The following is a 13,976-nucleotide window of genomic DNA, read 5'->3' as shown; positions in this document are numbered from 1 at the left end:
TGTCGTTTTATTGGTGAATCCACATAGATAAGTATATGCCATGTAGGCGGTGATGTGGAGCTCACGAACCACTAAATATTTTCTCGTTTACTAGAAATTGGGTACCGTCAAGAACATGACCCAAGCTGTCAAGAACATGATCCAAGGAGTTCTCGGTACGAGACGTGGATTGCCCCTAGGAAACAGTTAGGTCAAATCCCTTCTCGATATCAATGTCAATAGGAGTAAAACCATGAGATATGAATTCTCCATGGGACAATTGTGGTCGTCTGCTTGTGCCATTGGGAAAAGGATTCAGTCTTGCTTTCACTGGTGATGAAATGATCCCCAATTTCTCCAATCTCAAAAGGGAGTCCTTCTCCAATATCTCCTCGCAGGATGCTGCTAAACAGCCTGTGCCCCTAGGGAGGCCATCAAATCTGTGAAGTCACATGTGCGCCCCTAGAAGGCCATCAAATCTGTGAAGTCACATGTACGCCCCTAGGAGGCCATCAAATCTGTGGAGTGTGCCCGAGGAGGCCAAGAAATCTGTCAAGCCAATTGGGTGCCCCCTAGGAGGCCATCAAATCTGTCAAGTAGCCGGAGGCCATGTGCACCCCGGGGAGGATCAAATCTGTCACTGTGCGCCCCTGGGAGCCCACCAAATAGCATATTGGGAACTCTATCCAATATGTCTAGAAATCTATGATTTCGCGTTGCAAATTCTGTCTTCATGTCAACCTGGCTACGAAAGGAAACATAGATTCATAAAAGATGATTCACTCAAATCTTATGAAACATGATCATGATCTGAGGGTAGAATCCAGGGCCACATTCCATAGGGCCTGACAATTTCCAAGACAGGTACTTGATGATTGCCTCCCAGGGGTGCACAGGCTACTTCACAGATTTGATGGCCTCCCTGGGTCGCACAGGCTGTTTGGCAGCATCCTACGAGGAGATATTGGAGAAGAACTCCTTTCTGAGATTGGAGAAATTAGGGATCATTTCATCACCAGTGAAAGCAAGACTGAATCATTTTCCTAATGGCACAAACAAACGACCGCTAATGTCCCACGGAGAATTCATATCTCATGGTTTTGCTCCTCTTGACATTGATATCGAGAAGGGATTTGACCTAACTGTTTCCCAGGGGGAATTCACATCTCGTACCGAGAACTCCTTTGGTCATGTTCTTGACGGCACCCAATTTCTAGTAAACGAAGATTCGAGAAAAGCATTCCATTGATCACAGGAGCATCCACCAGAGGCGTCACGTCCTTCGCATTAGCTTCTATAATCTGCTCACCTGAGTAGTCCATATTGACGGAAGGCGTCATGTCTCCTTCCTTCGCATCTTCCATCTCTCTCTGGCTCTCTCTCTCTCTCTCTCTCTCTCTCTCTCTCTCTCGTTCAAGACGAAGACTGAGTGAGAAAGAAAGAAGACGGGCTGGGGTTTTCTTTTCATTGAGGCTGGTGGTGTCGTCGGTCTTTTGCCTTTTTTGTACGAAATGAGGTGGAAGAAAATTGAGAGAGAATTTCTTTTGTATTCCACTTCATAGTAATTGATACATTCTTTACACATATTTATAGTGGAATGTATAAAAACTAAAATAGAAAGAAAAAATATGATATCAATTGTGATCTCTAATTTATTCGATCGATTCAAATCCAATCATAAAATGTATCGTCGATATCAAATTGTATCTCAATAGTGGAATGTATAAACACTAAAAAAGAAAGAAAAAATATGATATCAATTGTGATCTCTAATTGATTCGATCGATTCAAATCCAATCATAAAATGTATCGTCGATATCAAACCGTATCTCAATAGTGCGTAAAGGGTCGCCTTTGGATCATATTGAGTTTTGAAGCCCAAAAATTCACATAAGATGTAAAAGAAGACACATTTTGGTGTATTTTTTTTTAAGGTTAATACCTTGAAAAATTCCAAATTAATATATATGTGATAAATTTACTCAAAATTAATTTTTTTGACCATAAAAAACCCTAAACTGATACATCTTTGATAAATTTATTCCAAAATGGTACACTTGTGATAATTTTGCCTCATGTTAGTTTCCGTTAAATTTTATTATCAAGTTATTAAGTTGAATAATACGTAAAAGTTATTTGGTATACTAATTTGCGATTTTACATTCCGTTTCTCACAATTATATAATTTTCGTTGTTTTTGTGATATTAATCTAATTTAATAGAGTGTATATTTATAAAAAAAAAAAAAAAATGTACCAGTTTAAAATTTGACTGTTGAATAAATTAATTTGGTTCATCCGGAATCATCCCCATCATCATCATCGCGAAGCCTCCATCCAGAGATCCATCTTGCAGTTCGCCTTTGTAATCGGCAACGCCCTCGTCCTTCTTCCGACGTCGATCCTCAGGCGACAGTCGTCAACTTTCGGATCGCTAGCGCTGTCCATCGTGCTCGCCTTCGCATCAGCTTTTGTCTCGCTGCTGTTGATCCACTTCGGGAAGGGGGGTTTCGCCGAGAGAATTTGCCGATGGATTGCATGGTTGCCATGGCTGCAGTTCTAGTGTCGCTCCTTCTAGGGTCGCTCCTGTCCCTCTCGGCTCTCCTTCTCTGTCGAGTTCCCAAGAGGCCGCACAGCGTTTCTCCGAAACTTCAATTTTTTGGGGAGTCGCTATAAAAATAAAAAATAAAAAAATAAAAAAAGGAAAATTACAAAAAGAGAATTGTGTTTTCCTTTGAATTTTCCTCATGTTTTCCTTTGGTCTCTTCTTTTGCTGTATGATTCTCTCTCTTCTCTTCTCTCTCTTGTCAACGACCAGCTATGGATTTTCCGTATTTCTGTGTGTAATATGAGTGGAGAGAAGTTATGGGAATTATGGCAAGTAGGCATGGATTGATCGAAAATAGGAAGGATGACTGCTGCTGCGTTTTCGTTTCTGCAACTGAGGTTTATCCAGAAACTTGGTTATCATCTACATCGAAACACAATCAGATTACTCCACCACAGAAGCCCCCTCATCCTGAAATGCGATCTTCGAATGAACACTACCCCTTGATTACTAGCCCAGATGCACCAGATGGTTTCGCACGGTTCAGACACAAAAATTGGACGAGGCTCATCTCTAAGAAACCAGGAGTATCGCATATTTTTGTTCGTGAATGAGACTAATATATATACCAGTAGTTCCCTCTTTTTTCTTCTTGGAACCCTGTGGTTTACTCTATCAAAATAGCTCGAAGGCTTGCTATAATATCTCTCTTAAAAGGATCATATTTCTGATGGGAGCACTTCAACTGGAATGCGTCCTTCCAGCCTAAGATCAGAGTCTTCGAAAGACGGCATCTCACGTTCTAAAAGTATATTGCGATTCTTTATCACATATTGGAGCACAGTCCGTCCTCAGCTCAAATTCATTCATCAATATTCAGTCCTACTAGCTGAAGAGAAAAACTCCTGTGGGCGGGGAGTTAAAACTGAACATACGGAATCGACTCCTTACAAAGAAAAGGAAAGAAAAACAATGGATGAAGTCACAATCTTTAATAAACAAATCCAGTGATGCAAGGCCTTGACAAGGAAAGCAATATCAAATCAAGCAAAACTCCGGTCTTCTGACACTAACAAAAATGGCCCACTGATGATGGGCAACACGTATCTGCCAGGGCTTCTACGTCATCCACTTGCATCCCTGTTTGACGCCAACCGATTCTCGTGCAATCGTAGAAACCTGAGTGTATATATACTCATGTCACCCAAATCACCAGCAGGTTGATGCAAGGTCTCCACGACAGATTTCCACCCAAAGTAGTAGCATTTAGCTCTTGAATCTTATGCTTCAACTGATTCCTGCATTAATACCAGATGCTTCCCCATCGTAAGGTCCGGAAGGCTTCCTGATCTCCTGAACTTGCCCCTTTCGTTGGACCACTGCCTCCTCGTGCTTACTCTGCACGCGAAATGAACATATATAATTTCAGGCAATATTGAAAATCGACATGAGAATATACATCAACAATCTGATTCTCTTGACTCGCTCGGTACTTCCTCCTTAGATATTTTGTTTGTTTCTTCCGAGTACAGGTCAGTCCTCTTAGCATTTGCACAGCAAAAGCTAAATCTTTGACCATGGCAACCAGTAGTTAAGGCCATTAACGGAACTGACCAGAACCATTGCACGCAGGCTCACCTGATAAGTGATCTGGCGCTTTCCATTGACTGTTTCAGGCAAGGATGGAATTGCCGGCTCTCTGTAGGCGCATCAAAGTCAACCACAAATTGAATGCATTTTGAAATCAATTTTCCATGACATGACACTAAATATTTCCATTGTTTTCATGTGCATCACAAAAAAACAAAAGAAAACTCGTGCATTTTGAAAGCCATGGGGCCGTGATTTTGATGCATTGGCAGCTCCCTCGCATCTTTTCTTTAATCTTCATTTAATTCTACTTTTTAATTAGATCTAGAATACTATTCACCCTCCTCAAAAGTTCTCTTTCCTTTTCCTGCTAAGTCCATAGGACAAAGTAGCAAAAAGATTGATATAATATCTTCCTTATTTCATGATAGCAAATAAAACTCATAGAAATGTTAGTTCAACTTTAGCTAAATCCAGCTGCTCGATAAGGTTCAATATCCTTTAAAAGAAAGAAATGATTTGTTTATACGAAGACACATTATACACTCACACCATGTCTTTTGCGCTTTATACTTCGTAATAAAAATTTGTCTTCATTCCAAAAGATTGTTCAATGTTAAGACTTTTCCTTGCAATTGTTCAATGTTAAGACTTTTCCTTGCAAGTAAAGGTCTCAACCCTTGATATCAAATGTCCAAGAAAAATTTTCAAGAAATGGAGAGGAAAAAAAGCAAATCTTAAATAGGTACATTCATGGAGCTCATACATGACTGGAGAAATTTCTAGGATCGCCTTGTTCTACACCAGCACATAATTATTAATTTACTTTTCAAAGCATGACTTGTAATTGATTGATCAAAATGGGTGCCTAATATCACTCTTCTGGGACCACGTTAAGATTAAGATGGAAAATAGTGGATGCGCGACAGAAAACAGACCTTGTCTACATCTCTGCTTTGGCAGCAAGTTTTGCAGCTCGTTGCTGCTTCACTTGCTTATAAAACTCATCGGCTGACTCTTCAGATTCACTTTCCTCGGAATCAGCATCTCCATTAGCCTCGAGATTCCCATCTTCATCACCGAGATCATCCTCTGACTTAACTCCAGCCCCAGCCAATACTTGAAGCTCATGTTTCCTCTGCCTTTCTCCAATATCATCCCTCCTTGGCAAATCATCATCACCCAATATGACCTTCCAGGAGCAAGATAAAAAGCTCGTCATTCGTAATATTCATTTCAAGATTAATATGGTAATGCCACTTAGAGCTTCCTTTGAATCCTTCCAAAACTAATATGATACTATCACTTGATTTGTTTAGGAATATTGTAGAAATTCAGCGCAAGTCCAATCCATAAAAAGATTGTACTTAAGTCAACCTATAACCCTCGGTAATTTAACAATCATCTAAATGGAAGGTATGTCAATCTATCATCTTTCATCTATCATATCCAACAATCCAAAAAGAGTTAGGACAGAAAGAGGTACGAGACAACATCAAAATCTGAATACAATCGCGAGAATAAAAGACGGTTCCTTAAAAACTTCAAGGGACAGGAAAGTAGAATATTTTTTTTCTCAATATTTAGGTATTTTACTTGACATAATCCAATTATTCTATGACATGAAAATAAGTAAAACCAAAGTGTTAACATGCCTTAGCCATGTAATCTAATTGTAGCCCATGATGATTTCTTTTCTTTTTTGCAATGTTTTAGGTATATCACTAGCATGGTTAGTTCCATCTATACTAGATTATCCTAACAGACTCGTCTATTCTAGAGCAACTAATTCCTGAATCATCAGAAACATCTTATAGGAACATTGTTTAAGGACTCCATCAACTGGAAATTTACTTTCATTTTGAATATTTAACCCATATATTTCCCTTGGTAGGAAGTAGTCTAGTAGTTGCAAATACATTTTGATCAATCACATAACCTCTTGCACTGAAAGAAAAAACTTGAACATAATCATGCCAAGATCCAAACCTTCTGTCTTTTGTTTTCAACCCGCAGAAGATTGGAGAGTTTAGTTAATTCAAATGATCCTGCATGCCCATTCATAAGCCCATGACGAGATGCTACATCTTCAATAGCATGATCATCGAAATCTGCACAGGTCTCTAGCTGCCTGTTGAAGAGGGAACCTAAGTAAACGCCTTAAATTAAAACAAAGAGCAGGCGTGGGCAATTAAAGCAGTACCCATTCACTGGTTTCAAAGTTCTTTGGTTTTTCTCCCCTTTTGAAAGCTTTTGAACTAAAAACATTCTTATGCCTCAATTTTTCCTCAAGGGCAGCCCTTGCCTTTAACATCTTCAAGCTTTGCAACCCAAATTGTTCCTTCCGCCAAATTTTGCGATAAACAAATACAAGAATACTTAAATTATTTTATGCAGCTAGGAGAGAGGAACTGACATTTCTGGCACTGTCATTTGAGCCAGACTCACCTGAGGTTTATGTTTTTTTTTTTTTTTTGGTGAAAGTAAGAGATATATTGGGGAAAGGTCAAACTGTACAACCAATCGGCTTCAAAAACTTACACTCAAGGTGGACATGCCCATTATGAGTGGAAGGAAGCCGAGGAAAACCCAAGAGGCAACTGAGAACAGCCAAAAAACGAAAAGCAAACCAACAACCAGAAACAACCTAGTAACAAGACGCCTAGCCAGCCGGTCCACAATCAGTGGACGAGAAGATAAAGGGATCCAACTCCCACGAGCGCTGAATCCTCCTGTTTCTGTAGGAGTCCTCGACGTCTTTGAAAGTAGCAGCTTTATCTTTAACGACCTTGAGGAGATGCCTCTTAATGGACGGAACAGAAAGCGGCTCCCACCTGAGGTTTATGTTTTTCTCCATTATTCTCATCATCCTGAATGGGTACATGAGGCTGCAAAATTAACGTTCATGTTCATACCAAAGACCCAAGGATGCAACTATACAATCTTGATTAAGGTGAAACATACATCTTTTGCCTCTTGATCTTGAACATCAATAGGCAGTGGAATGGACTCGTCACCTTCATCAGAATCATCAGACCGCAACAAGTTTTCATCATTCACCAACTTTTCTGGCATTTCATCTGAAGTACTACATTTTGGAATCTCTTGAAGGTGAGACAGAAGGTTTTCATCAAGTTGTTTCATCTGCCAAAGGTAGTGCATCTAAGATTTCTGACAGCTATAAAATAAATACTGAAAAGAAACATGACAGTAGACAAAAACCCCATCCCATGCAGTACAGGTGATACGTACATAAACATTGAGTAAGTGAGCAGTACAGTTATATGCATGACTCACCCAAGGAGGAAAAAGAGAGAGCAATCTTCAGGCACTTGCATAGCCAGTCAACACTCAAGGAAACCAAAAGCCAACTGCAAAAGATGTTGACGAACAAATATGCATGTGCACAATCCTGACAACCTTCCAGTCATCCCCTTCTACCCTCAGAATACTACACCACACTAAAGATTAGGGATTACAGAGAAAGATCGTGATTTCATAAGGATCAGGTGCTAGTTAAAGTCGATCCCAACATAATGAATAGGGAGACACCACAAATAAATGGCTTACACAGCTCGACCAAATGGTTCATTAGTCCTCACCAAATGGAAATGCAAAAATTAACGGAATTTCATTAAAGATGTTCAACTAGCAGAATAGACTGAACCAAACAGCCATACATACAAATAGAGACAACTACAACAACATTTAGCAAATCACTGAACATAAGGGGGGAAAATTGAATAGGCTAAAAGGTACGTCCACCCACTCCTTGAGTAGCATATAACCCATTATCACTACAGCGACAGGAGCAATGACACTGTTCAGTGTATTGTGACTTTGCCTATCATGCCCAAGAGTGGTTTCTAACAGGAATTAACAAGTAGGCTGAAAGTTAACAATGATATTAATTGGCATGCCACGCAGCATGCATGTGCAGATTTATAGATAAAATCACTAATAGAAATTATATAGTTTCTTTAAATACCTTCTCAAATAAGCTTTTGATATCCACAAGGCAAGCTATAACAGGATGATCACGAACTGGCTGTCCCTCAGACTTAAGGAGGAGATCGAAGGTAATTGCTTGGCAATAGGCCAGCAGTAGAACCTGCTTTACTTCCAAATAGCGTGATCCTCCTTTCGTTGTACTTTCCCTCCCTTTAACCTTCATAGAATAGAAGACACATGCTGAAAACAAGAAAATATGAGCTGCAAATTCCACATTCAATAGAAACCATAGACAGCAAGTAATAAAGAAACAACACTTTATGAGCCAAATGGACTAAAAACATTATAATAATAAGCTCAAACAATCCCAAGCCGAGAAAACTTCAAACCGAGACACCAAAGCATTCTACCAAAAGCATAACAGAAAATATTGGATAGCTCAAATTCATCCCTTCAGTGAGATCCTTCCTACGGACCTTCAAAGCAATCTTTGTAGAGATATAAATTTGTGCCAAGAAAACTTGAAGAAATGATGAACGAAGTCATTCCATACTATAGAGATTTCAAAAACAAGTCATCTGTTAGCACATGCCTCTTTGACAGTGGAATAAATACCTTGCTTAGAAGCAGATTGATTCTGCTTTCAAGCTCTTCAACTGCATCATTCAGCTCAGACAGCAGTCCCACCAATTCTGGAGCAGAACTGCAAGAAACACATTCTATTAAATAAAGAGGCAGGAACATAAATTACATAGACTACACACGTATTTCCTTTTCCTGGTAACTTAGAAATTCATTCAAAGCAGGAGAACTTACTTCATAAATATCCCTTATGTTTCATTTGTTAACTTAAGAAGTAGGATTGGATGCAGATAACTTCTGAGGGAAAAATACCATATATTATGAGATCAAGTATGACCAGGAATAAAATCCTTGAATTGATGACTATATTACATATGAATTATTAACTTCAATGTAATCCATAACTCCAACCACTTCATTATTTGCTTCTTCTCATGGACAAGAATTTTTCTCATTTACCATTGTTCCAATTATTGCAAAATCTACCATGTCTCAACAATCCCACCTATTTCCTCTTATCAAGTGTGGTCGTCTCCATAAGCCTTTACCACTAAGATGACTTCCTCATCTAGCTTGACAAATTCTTTTCCCAACAAGGAGGTGCCTTCTAAAAATATGAAATCAAAAAAATGGAATGTCTTCTCTGAAAGACCACATTACAGGAGAAAAACATTGTGAGATATACGAGGAGAAATCTGCTGATTGTCTTTCCTTTTTCATTCATGTCAAATGTTTGCTTTTATAAGTAAAATCCAGAGAATCAATTCTTCAAATTGGCTTTATTTGTTTCTTCAAAACCATAGCCAAACAATCCTTAGGCTGTCCAGTAGGTTTTCTAATCAAGGAAGAAAAACATTACCGAATTCTACTTCTGAACATTTTGGCTTGAATGGTTTATCCTGCCAGAAATTTCAGCGCATGGTTCTCATGAATCTGAAAGGACTGACAATCACCACCTGATGGATACGAATAGCTAAAATGCAGAGTGGAATCATAGACAACAAATTATCCAGTTTTATGCAAAAAAGATTATGTGAATTGCATAAGCTTCCAAAGTCTAATTGCATGAAGCACCATGAAGAAGTATGAGAAAATATAGTGCAGTGCTTTAATGTACCTTGAACAATTACAAACATGCATTGGAAGATCCATCTTTGGAGATTTTTATTTTTATTTTTAATAGATAAAAAGTTCAATCGTAGGGCACCAGGGGGGTGAAAACCCATACGCAAAAAGAGCCCAAAAAAAGTAAAGCCATATGCAAAACAGGTCATAATCTATATCAATTGTATGTTCACGCTCAATACATTGTGCCAGTCTATCAAATTTTCCCATACTGATCTTCCCAGAAAAAGATATTAAGCTCTTGCTACTTTCAGTTGAAATTCCATAACCAGCAACACATCAATCAAAGCGGCTTTTAGTTCACTTTAAGAGAGGAAATACCTATATACAACATCCATTTGCTCCTCCTTTGACAGTGCATTCAAATCTTTTTTAACCTCCTCAAAAGCTGCCACAATATCATCTCCAGTGCCTCCAAGTACGCCACATTCAAATTTACCTTTTCCTCCAACCATAATTTCCTGCAGAATCGTGAATAACTTGCCATTGAAATAGCACTATTACTTCGAAACTCCACCTACCTCCATGGGGAGAACATTTCAGAACAACTTTAAAGCCACAGAGTAAACAAGGTTATCAGAAAATGCTACCCCTAAAGTTGGTTCCACAGTGGTCTCATCTGGACTAATATCTTCAAGCCCAAAGTCCTCATTGATAATGATTTTGCTTTCTCCCTCTGCAATCTTAACACCTCTGCCTCTTCCTCTGCTGGAATTTCCTCATCACTAGATGCTGCCTGTGGTTTGAATAAAGAATCACAGAATTTAAGCCACTCAAAAGCCAAATATGAAGGGTTCAGGTTCTTAAGAAAAATAATTTACAAGTGAAATCACAATCAGTTTCTAGTTTAACAGAGAACCCCCGTATCAACTTGATGAAGCATACGGGGGGATGAATTCAGATTTCCAACTCAACGTACCTCATCAGCATTATAGTGCTGTCTCTTACTACTGCCCCCAAACGGCCTTCTTGTCTTCATCTTCTTCCTCCTCCTCGTGCATTTCGTCTTCCGCCCCACCAATTTTTGCCCGCAAAAACTTTTGCTGTCTTGCAACTACAAACAATGCAAACAACAATATGGACATTGAACTTTAAAAGTGGAAGTCAACATCATTAACAAAAACCAAGCATTTTTCCACTACATGAGGTCATTACACTTTTAAAAAGGAGTGAATCATCATTAAGGGAAAATGAACCAAGGCAATGGCGTACAAGATATTTTACTCTCTCCTTTTTCACAGGCAATGAAGAGGATGAAGAAGTAAAGAACTGAATGCAAGACTTCTTGGGTTTGGTAAATTGATCATCACTAGGCCAATCACCTTGCTCCTATCAAGCAATACGCTGAATGGTTGCCCACCATTAGAATAGGTCATTCATAGGAGACATTATACATGTGGAGCTACCAGTTATGAACCAAAATGACTTCCCTTACAGATAACTGTAACAATTACCATCCATCTTATTATCATAAATGAGGATAGATTGAGTGTCCCCAGCATGGCAGCATGTGAAATTGATAATAGCAGAGCATACTGCTATTGGTTGCTTTACCTGTACATTCTATTATGGCAGGCTTGGCGAAATCAGAGGATATTTTTCCTCTCCACACAAATTCACAAGGAGGTTATGAAAAGATAGCAGAGCTCCCTAAAAATGTTCCAATATATCATATTCAAATGAGATCATATTCCATCACTTTTATTTGATGTTACAACATCACAAATTCACCAGTAAAGGTTTTACCATTGAAATGACATGAACAGGCAAACCAGAGTGAAACACAGAGCAAACCAACTCTTGAAGACTGGTTAAAAATTAAACAGCTATTTCTAGGCCAATCTCATCAATAACTAGCACCTAATTCCCATAATACCAGACTCAACACAAGAAAACATGCAGTTAGACTGCAATTTCAGAGTTCTTCATCTGCTAGCAGTTAACACGTTTACTCTCAAGGACTTCATGGCCAACAAGACTTCCAGTTTTCTAACCAGAATTATTGACTGCAGAGCTTAAGGCAACTTAGCTTCAGATATTAAATGTTGAGCAGGTATGACAACTTACTCCAGAGAATTAGGAACTCTGATGAACTGGCATGTAGAAAAGGACAACTTCGGTGGGCAGTAGTAGTAAATCAAGAAAAGCAAAATAACTCGAGACAATCTTACTTTTCGCAGCAAGCCCAGGCAATTGAGCGTCATCATCTCCATCCTCCTCTTCATCCTCTTTGTCCTAAAAGAAATTCCAAGACACCATATTCCATTAAATTCTCTTTCCAATAAACAAGTATTGGGGATCGACTAATAATTTCGAAGCACTGATATATAAATGACCAGTAGAAGTCCAGAATATTAAAAGGACTAATCATTTAATGAGAACTTCAGAAAGGAAGTCTCTCATGCATGTTAATTTCACAACAGTTCACCAGCTAATGTGAAAAATGTAAAGAAAAACCACAAAAGAAATGCCTTATGCAAGGTCACATCACCTCAAAAAGATAACTATCACAAGACGAGACAGTTTGATCCACACAAATATTCAGACGCAAATCTCATGCAAACATTTATTTAATTATCACTACATCCCTTGAAAACCTTCCCCACCATGCGCTAAACAAAATTCTACTCTGTTCCAAACCAAGTCTCACTGGATGAATTATACCAAATCTACATCAAAGGGAATTTATGTACCTTAAAATCAAAGACAGGCTGTTCATTGTCACCATCTGACTACCCAGCATCACTACAAATGTTCGCGGCTCAACATATTTTTGTTTGTGAACTGCAGATGAAAACATCAATAAGAGCAACCCATTTATAAAGCAGCAAACTTCATACCGGCATTTACACAAACACAAAGCACGCAGCGCCAAATAGCAGACAGTCAAGGGAGCTATAACTCACAGGCATCTATTTCGTCATCGATGTCTTCCAAGGCCACGTCTTCATCGACAGCCCTCCTCTTAGAGCCCCTCTTCTCCTTTTCCTGACTCCTGGACCTCTTCCCCATGGTCCTTCTAGCTCAAGTCCTTCGAATTCTTACTGCAGCATTAACGAAAATGAATGAAACGAAACTTTCATTGGCAGACCCAATTAAAAATGATTGATAAAGCAACGCCAAAGTAGGACCGAGCGTGAAACCTTTAGCAGCTATCTTGCATTCTCCTACCACTACAAGCATCAGAAACACAGAAGCGAAACTGAACCGACCAATTCAATAAGGGGCCACGAAATTCGACGAAAACGCGACGAACCCACCGTTCGGCGAAGAGAGAGCTGAGGAGAGCAGGAAGAAAGATCGAGACTTTGACATCAGAGGAGGCCAAATTCGCAAGAAACCGTAGCTTTTTCCCTGTTAATCTCCCACTTCTCCCTGCAGCTGCAACAAGCATGAAATATATATATTTGTTATTCAATTTTTTTAATGGATTGGACGAAGAGCGAAATAAGAGAAATCTTGCTGCCTAAGGAGCATTGACACATTCCAAGAGCCTTCGTATCGTATTCGATAATTCGACACATGAATTCGATAATTCGACACATTTCTAACACGCTCCAACATGCTTTGATCATTTCTCACATGCAGTCAATGAGTGTTGAAAAATCTAACATGTGGTCAACTCTTTTCGACATATTTCTACACACGATTTTGATAACGAGTCCAAAATTCCGACACGTGATTCCCACGTCAAAATATAGATATATGAATCACATCAAAATATAGATATATGAAGCAAAGTGACAAGCCTCTCACACTTATTCTTTGCAGATGACATTTTCCTTTTTTGTAAAGCCGACTTGCCACCGAAGCGCTTCAAGGAAGGTCTCCAAATATTCTCGAAGTGGTCTAGTTTGTATCCAAACACAAACAAGAGTGAGATCTACATTGCAGGAGGATCACCTACCTTAAGAAACCAAATTATCCTTGTCCTTGGTTTTCAAGAAGGGAGCCTACCGTTCGGCACCTGAAGGTTCTCATCATCACCTCCAGGCTCAGCAACGAGATTGCTGCGTACTTGTCAACCGCATTATAGCAAGGGTTCAATCTTAGACTCATCACTTTCTATCCTTTGCTGACCGTCTGCAATTGATCAGGTCAGTCCTCTATGCCATCCAAGCATACTGGGCTAGTGTCTTCATTTTACCTATGGCTATGTTGGATCAAATTGAACAAATCCTTAGATGGTTTCTATAGAAAGG

At 39.1% G+C, this 13,976-nt stretch overlaps 2 protein-coding genes across 5 annotated transcripts; both read right to left on the bottom strand.

Moving 5' to 3' along the window:
* Positions 1-6,599: 6,599 nt before the first annotated feature.
* On the bottom strand, positions 6,600-10,504 carry LOC104429890 (something about silencing protein 10-like). 4 transcript variants are annotated; one of them, XM_039300788.1, is made up of 6 exons: positions 10,365-10,504; positions 10,096-10,235; positions 8,683-8,770; positions 8,105-8,284; positions 7,081-7,260; positions 6,600-7,004 (listed from the first exon to the last, which is right to left on the bottom strand). In XM_039300788.1, the coding sequence occupies exons 2-6, from the start codon at positions 10,227-10,229 to the stop codon at positions 6,921-6,923; spliced, it is 666 nt and encodes a 221-aa protein (XP_039156722.1). In that variant the 5' UTR covers positions 10,230-10,235; positions 10,365-10,504; the 3' UTR covers positions 6,600-6,920. The 4 variants fall into 4 exon arrangements, with proteins under 4 accessions (XP_039156722.1, XP_039156723.1, XP_039156725.1 ...); XM_039300789.1 differs by having other exon boundaries at positions 6,600-6,986; XM_039300791.1 differs by lacking the exon at positions 10,365-10,504 and adding an exon at positions 9,509-9,582 and having other exon boundaries at positions 10,096-10,205.
* Positions 10,226-13,174, bottom strand: LOC120287660. The gene is made up of 6 exons (XM_039300794.1): positions 13,035-13,174; positions 12,681-12,818; positions 12,468-12,558; positions 11,946-12,009; positions 10,694-10,828; positions 10,226-10,510 (listed from the first exon to the last, which is right to left on the bottom strand). The coding sequence occupies exons 2-6, from the start codon at positions 12,784-12,786 to the stop codon at positions 10,367-10,369; spliced, it is 540 nt and encodes a 179-aa protein (XP_039156728.1). The 5' UTR covers positions 12,787-12,818; positions 13,035-13,174; the 3' UTR covers positions 10,226-10,366.
* Positions 13,175-13,976: the final 802 nt, after the last annotated feature.

Source organism: Eucalyptus grandis, chromosome 8, assembly GCF_016545825.1.
Source record: "Eucalyptus grandis isolate ANBG69807.140 chromosome 8, ASM1654582v1, whole genome shotgun sequence".
Lineage (NCBI taxonomy): Eukaryota > Viridiplantae > Streptophyta > Magnoliopsida > Myrtales > Myrtaceae > Eucalyptus > Eucalyptus grandis.
Note: the sequence above shows the minus strand (reverse complement) of the source record. Positions and strands in the feature narration are given on the sequence as shown.

Bases quoted from the DNA above. Each gene is read 5' to 3' on its own strand.
- LOC104429890 (XM_039300788.1), bottom strand. From the start codon at position 10,229: ATGGTTGGAGGAAAAGGTAAATTTGAATGTGGCGTACTTGGAGGCACT. The intron at 8,771-10,095 runs GTATTTCCTCTC...TGTTTCTTGCAG, and splicing joins CAAATGGATGTTGTATATAG to TTCTGCTCCAGAATTGGTGG. The intron at 7,261-8,104 runs GTATTTAAAGAA...TACCTTTGGCAG, and splicing joins TCAAAAGCTTATTTGAGAAG to ATGAAACAACTTGATGAAAA.
- LOC120287660 (XM_039300794.1), bottom strand. From the start codon at position 12,786: ATGGGGAAGAGGTCCAGGAGTCAGGAAAAGGAGAAGAGGGGCTCTAAG. The intron at 12,010-12,467 runs GTACATAAATTC...AATTTCTTTTAG, and splicing joins AGCCTGTCTTTGATTTTAAG to GACAAAGAGGATGAAGAGGA. The intron at 10,829-11,945 runs GTAAGATTGTCT...CATTGTTTGTAG, and splicing joins GCCTGGGCTTGCTGCGAAAA to TTGCAAGACAGCAAAAGTTT.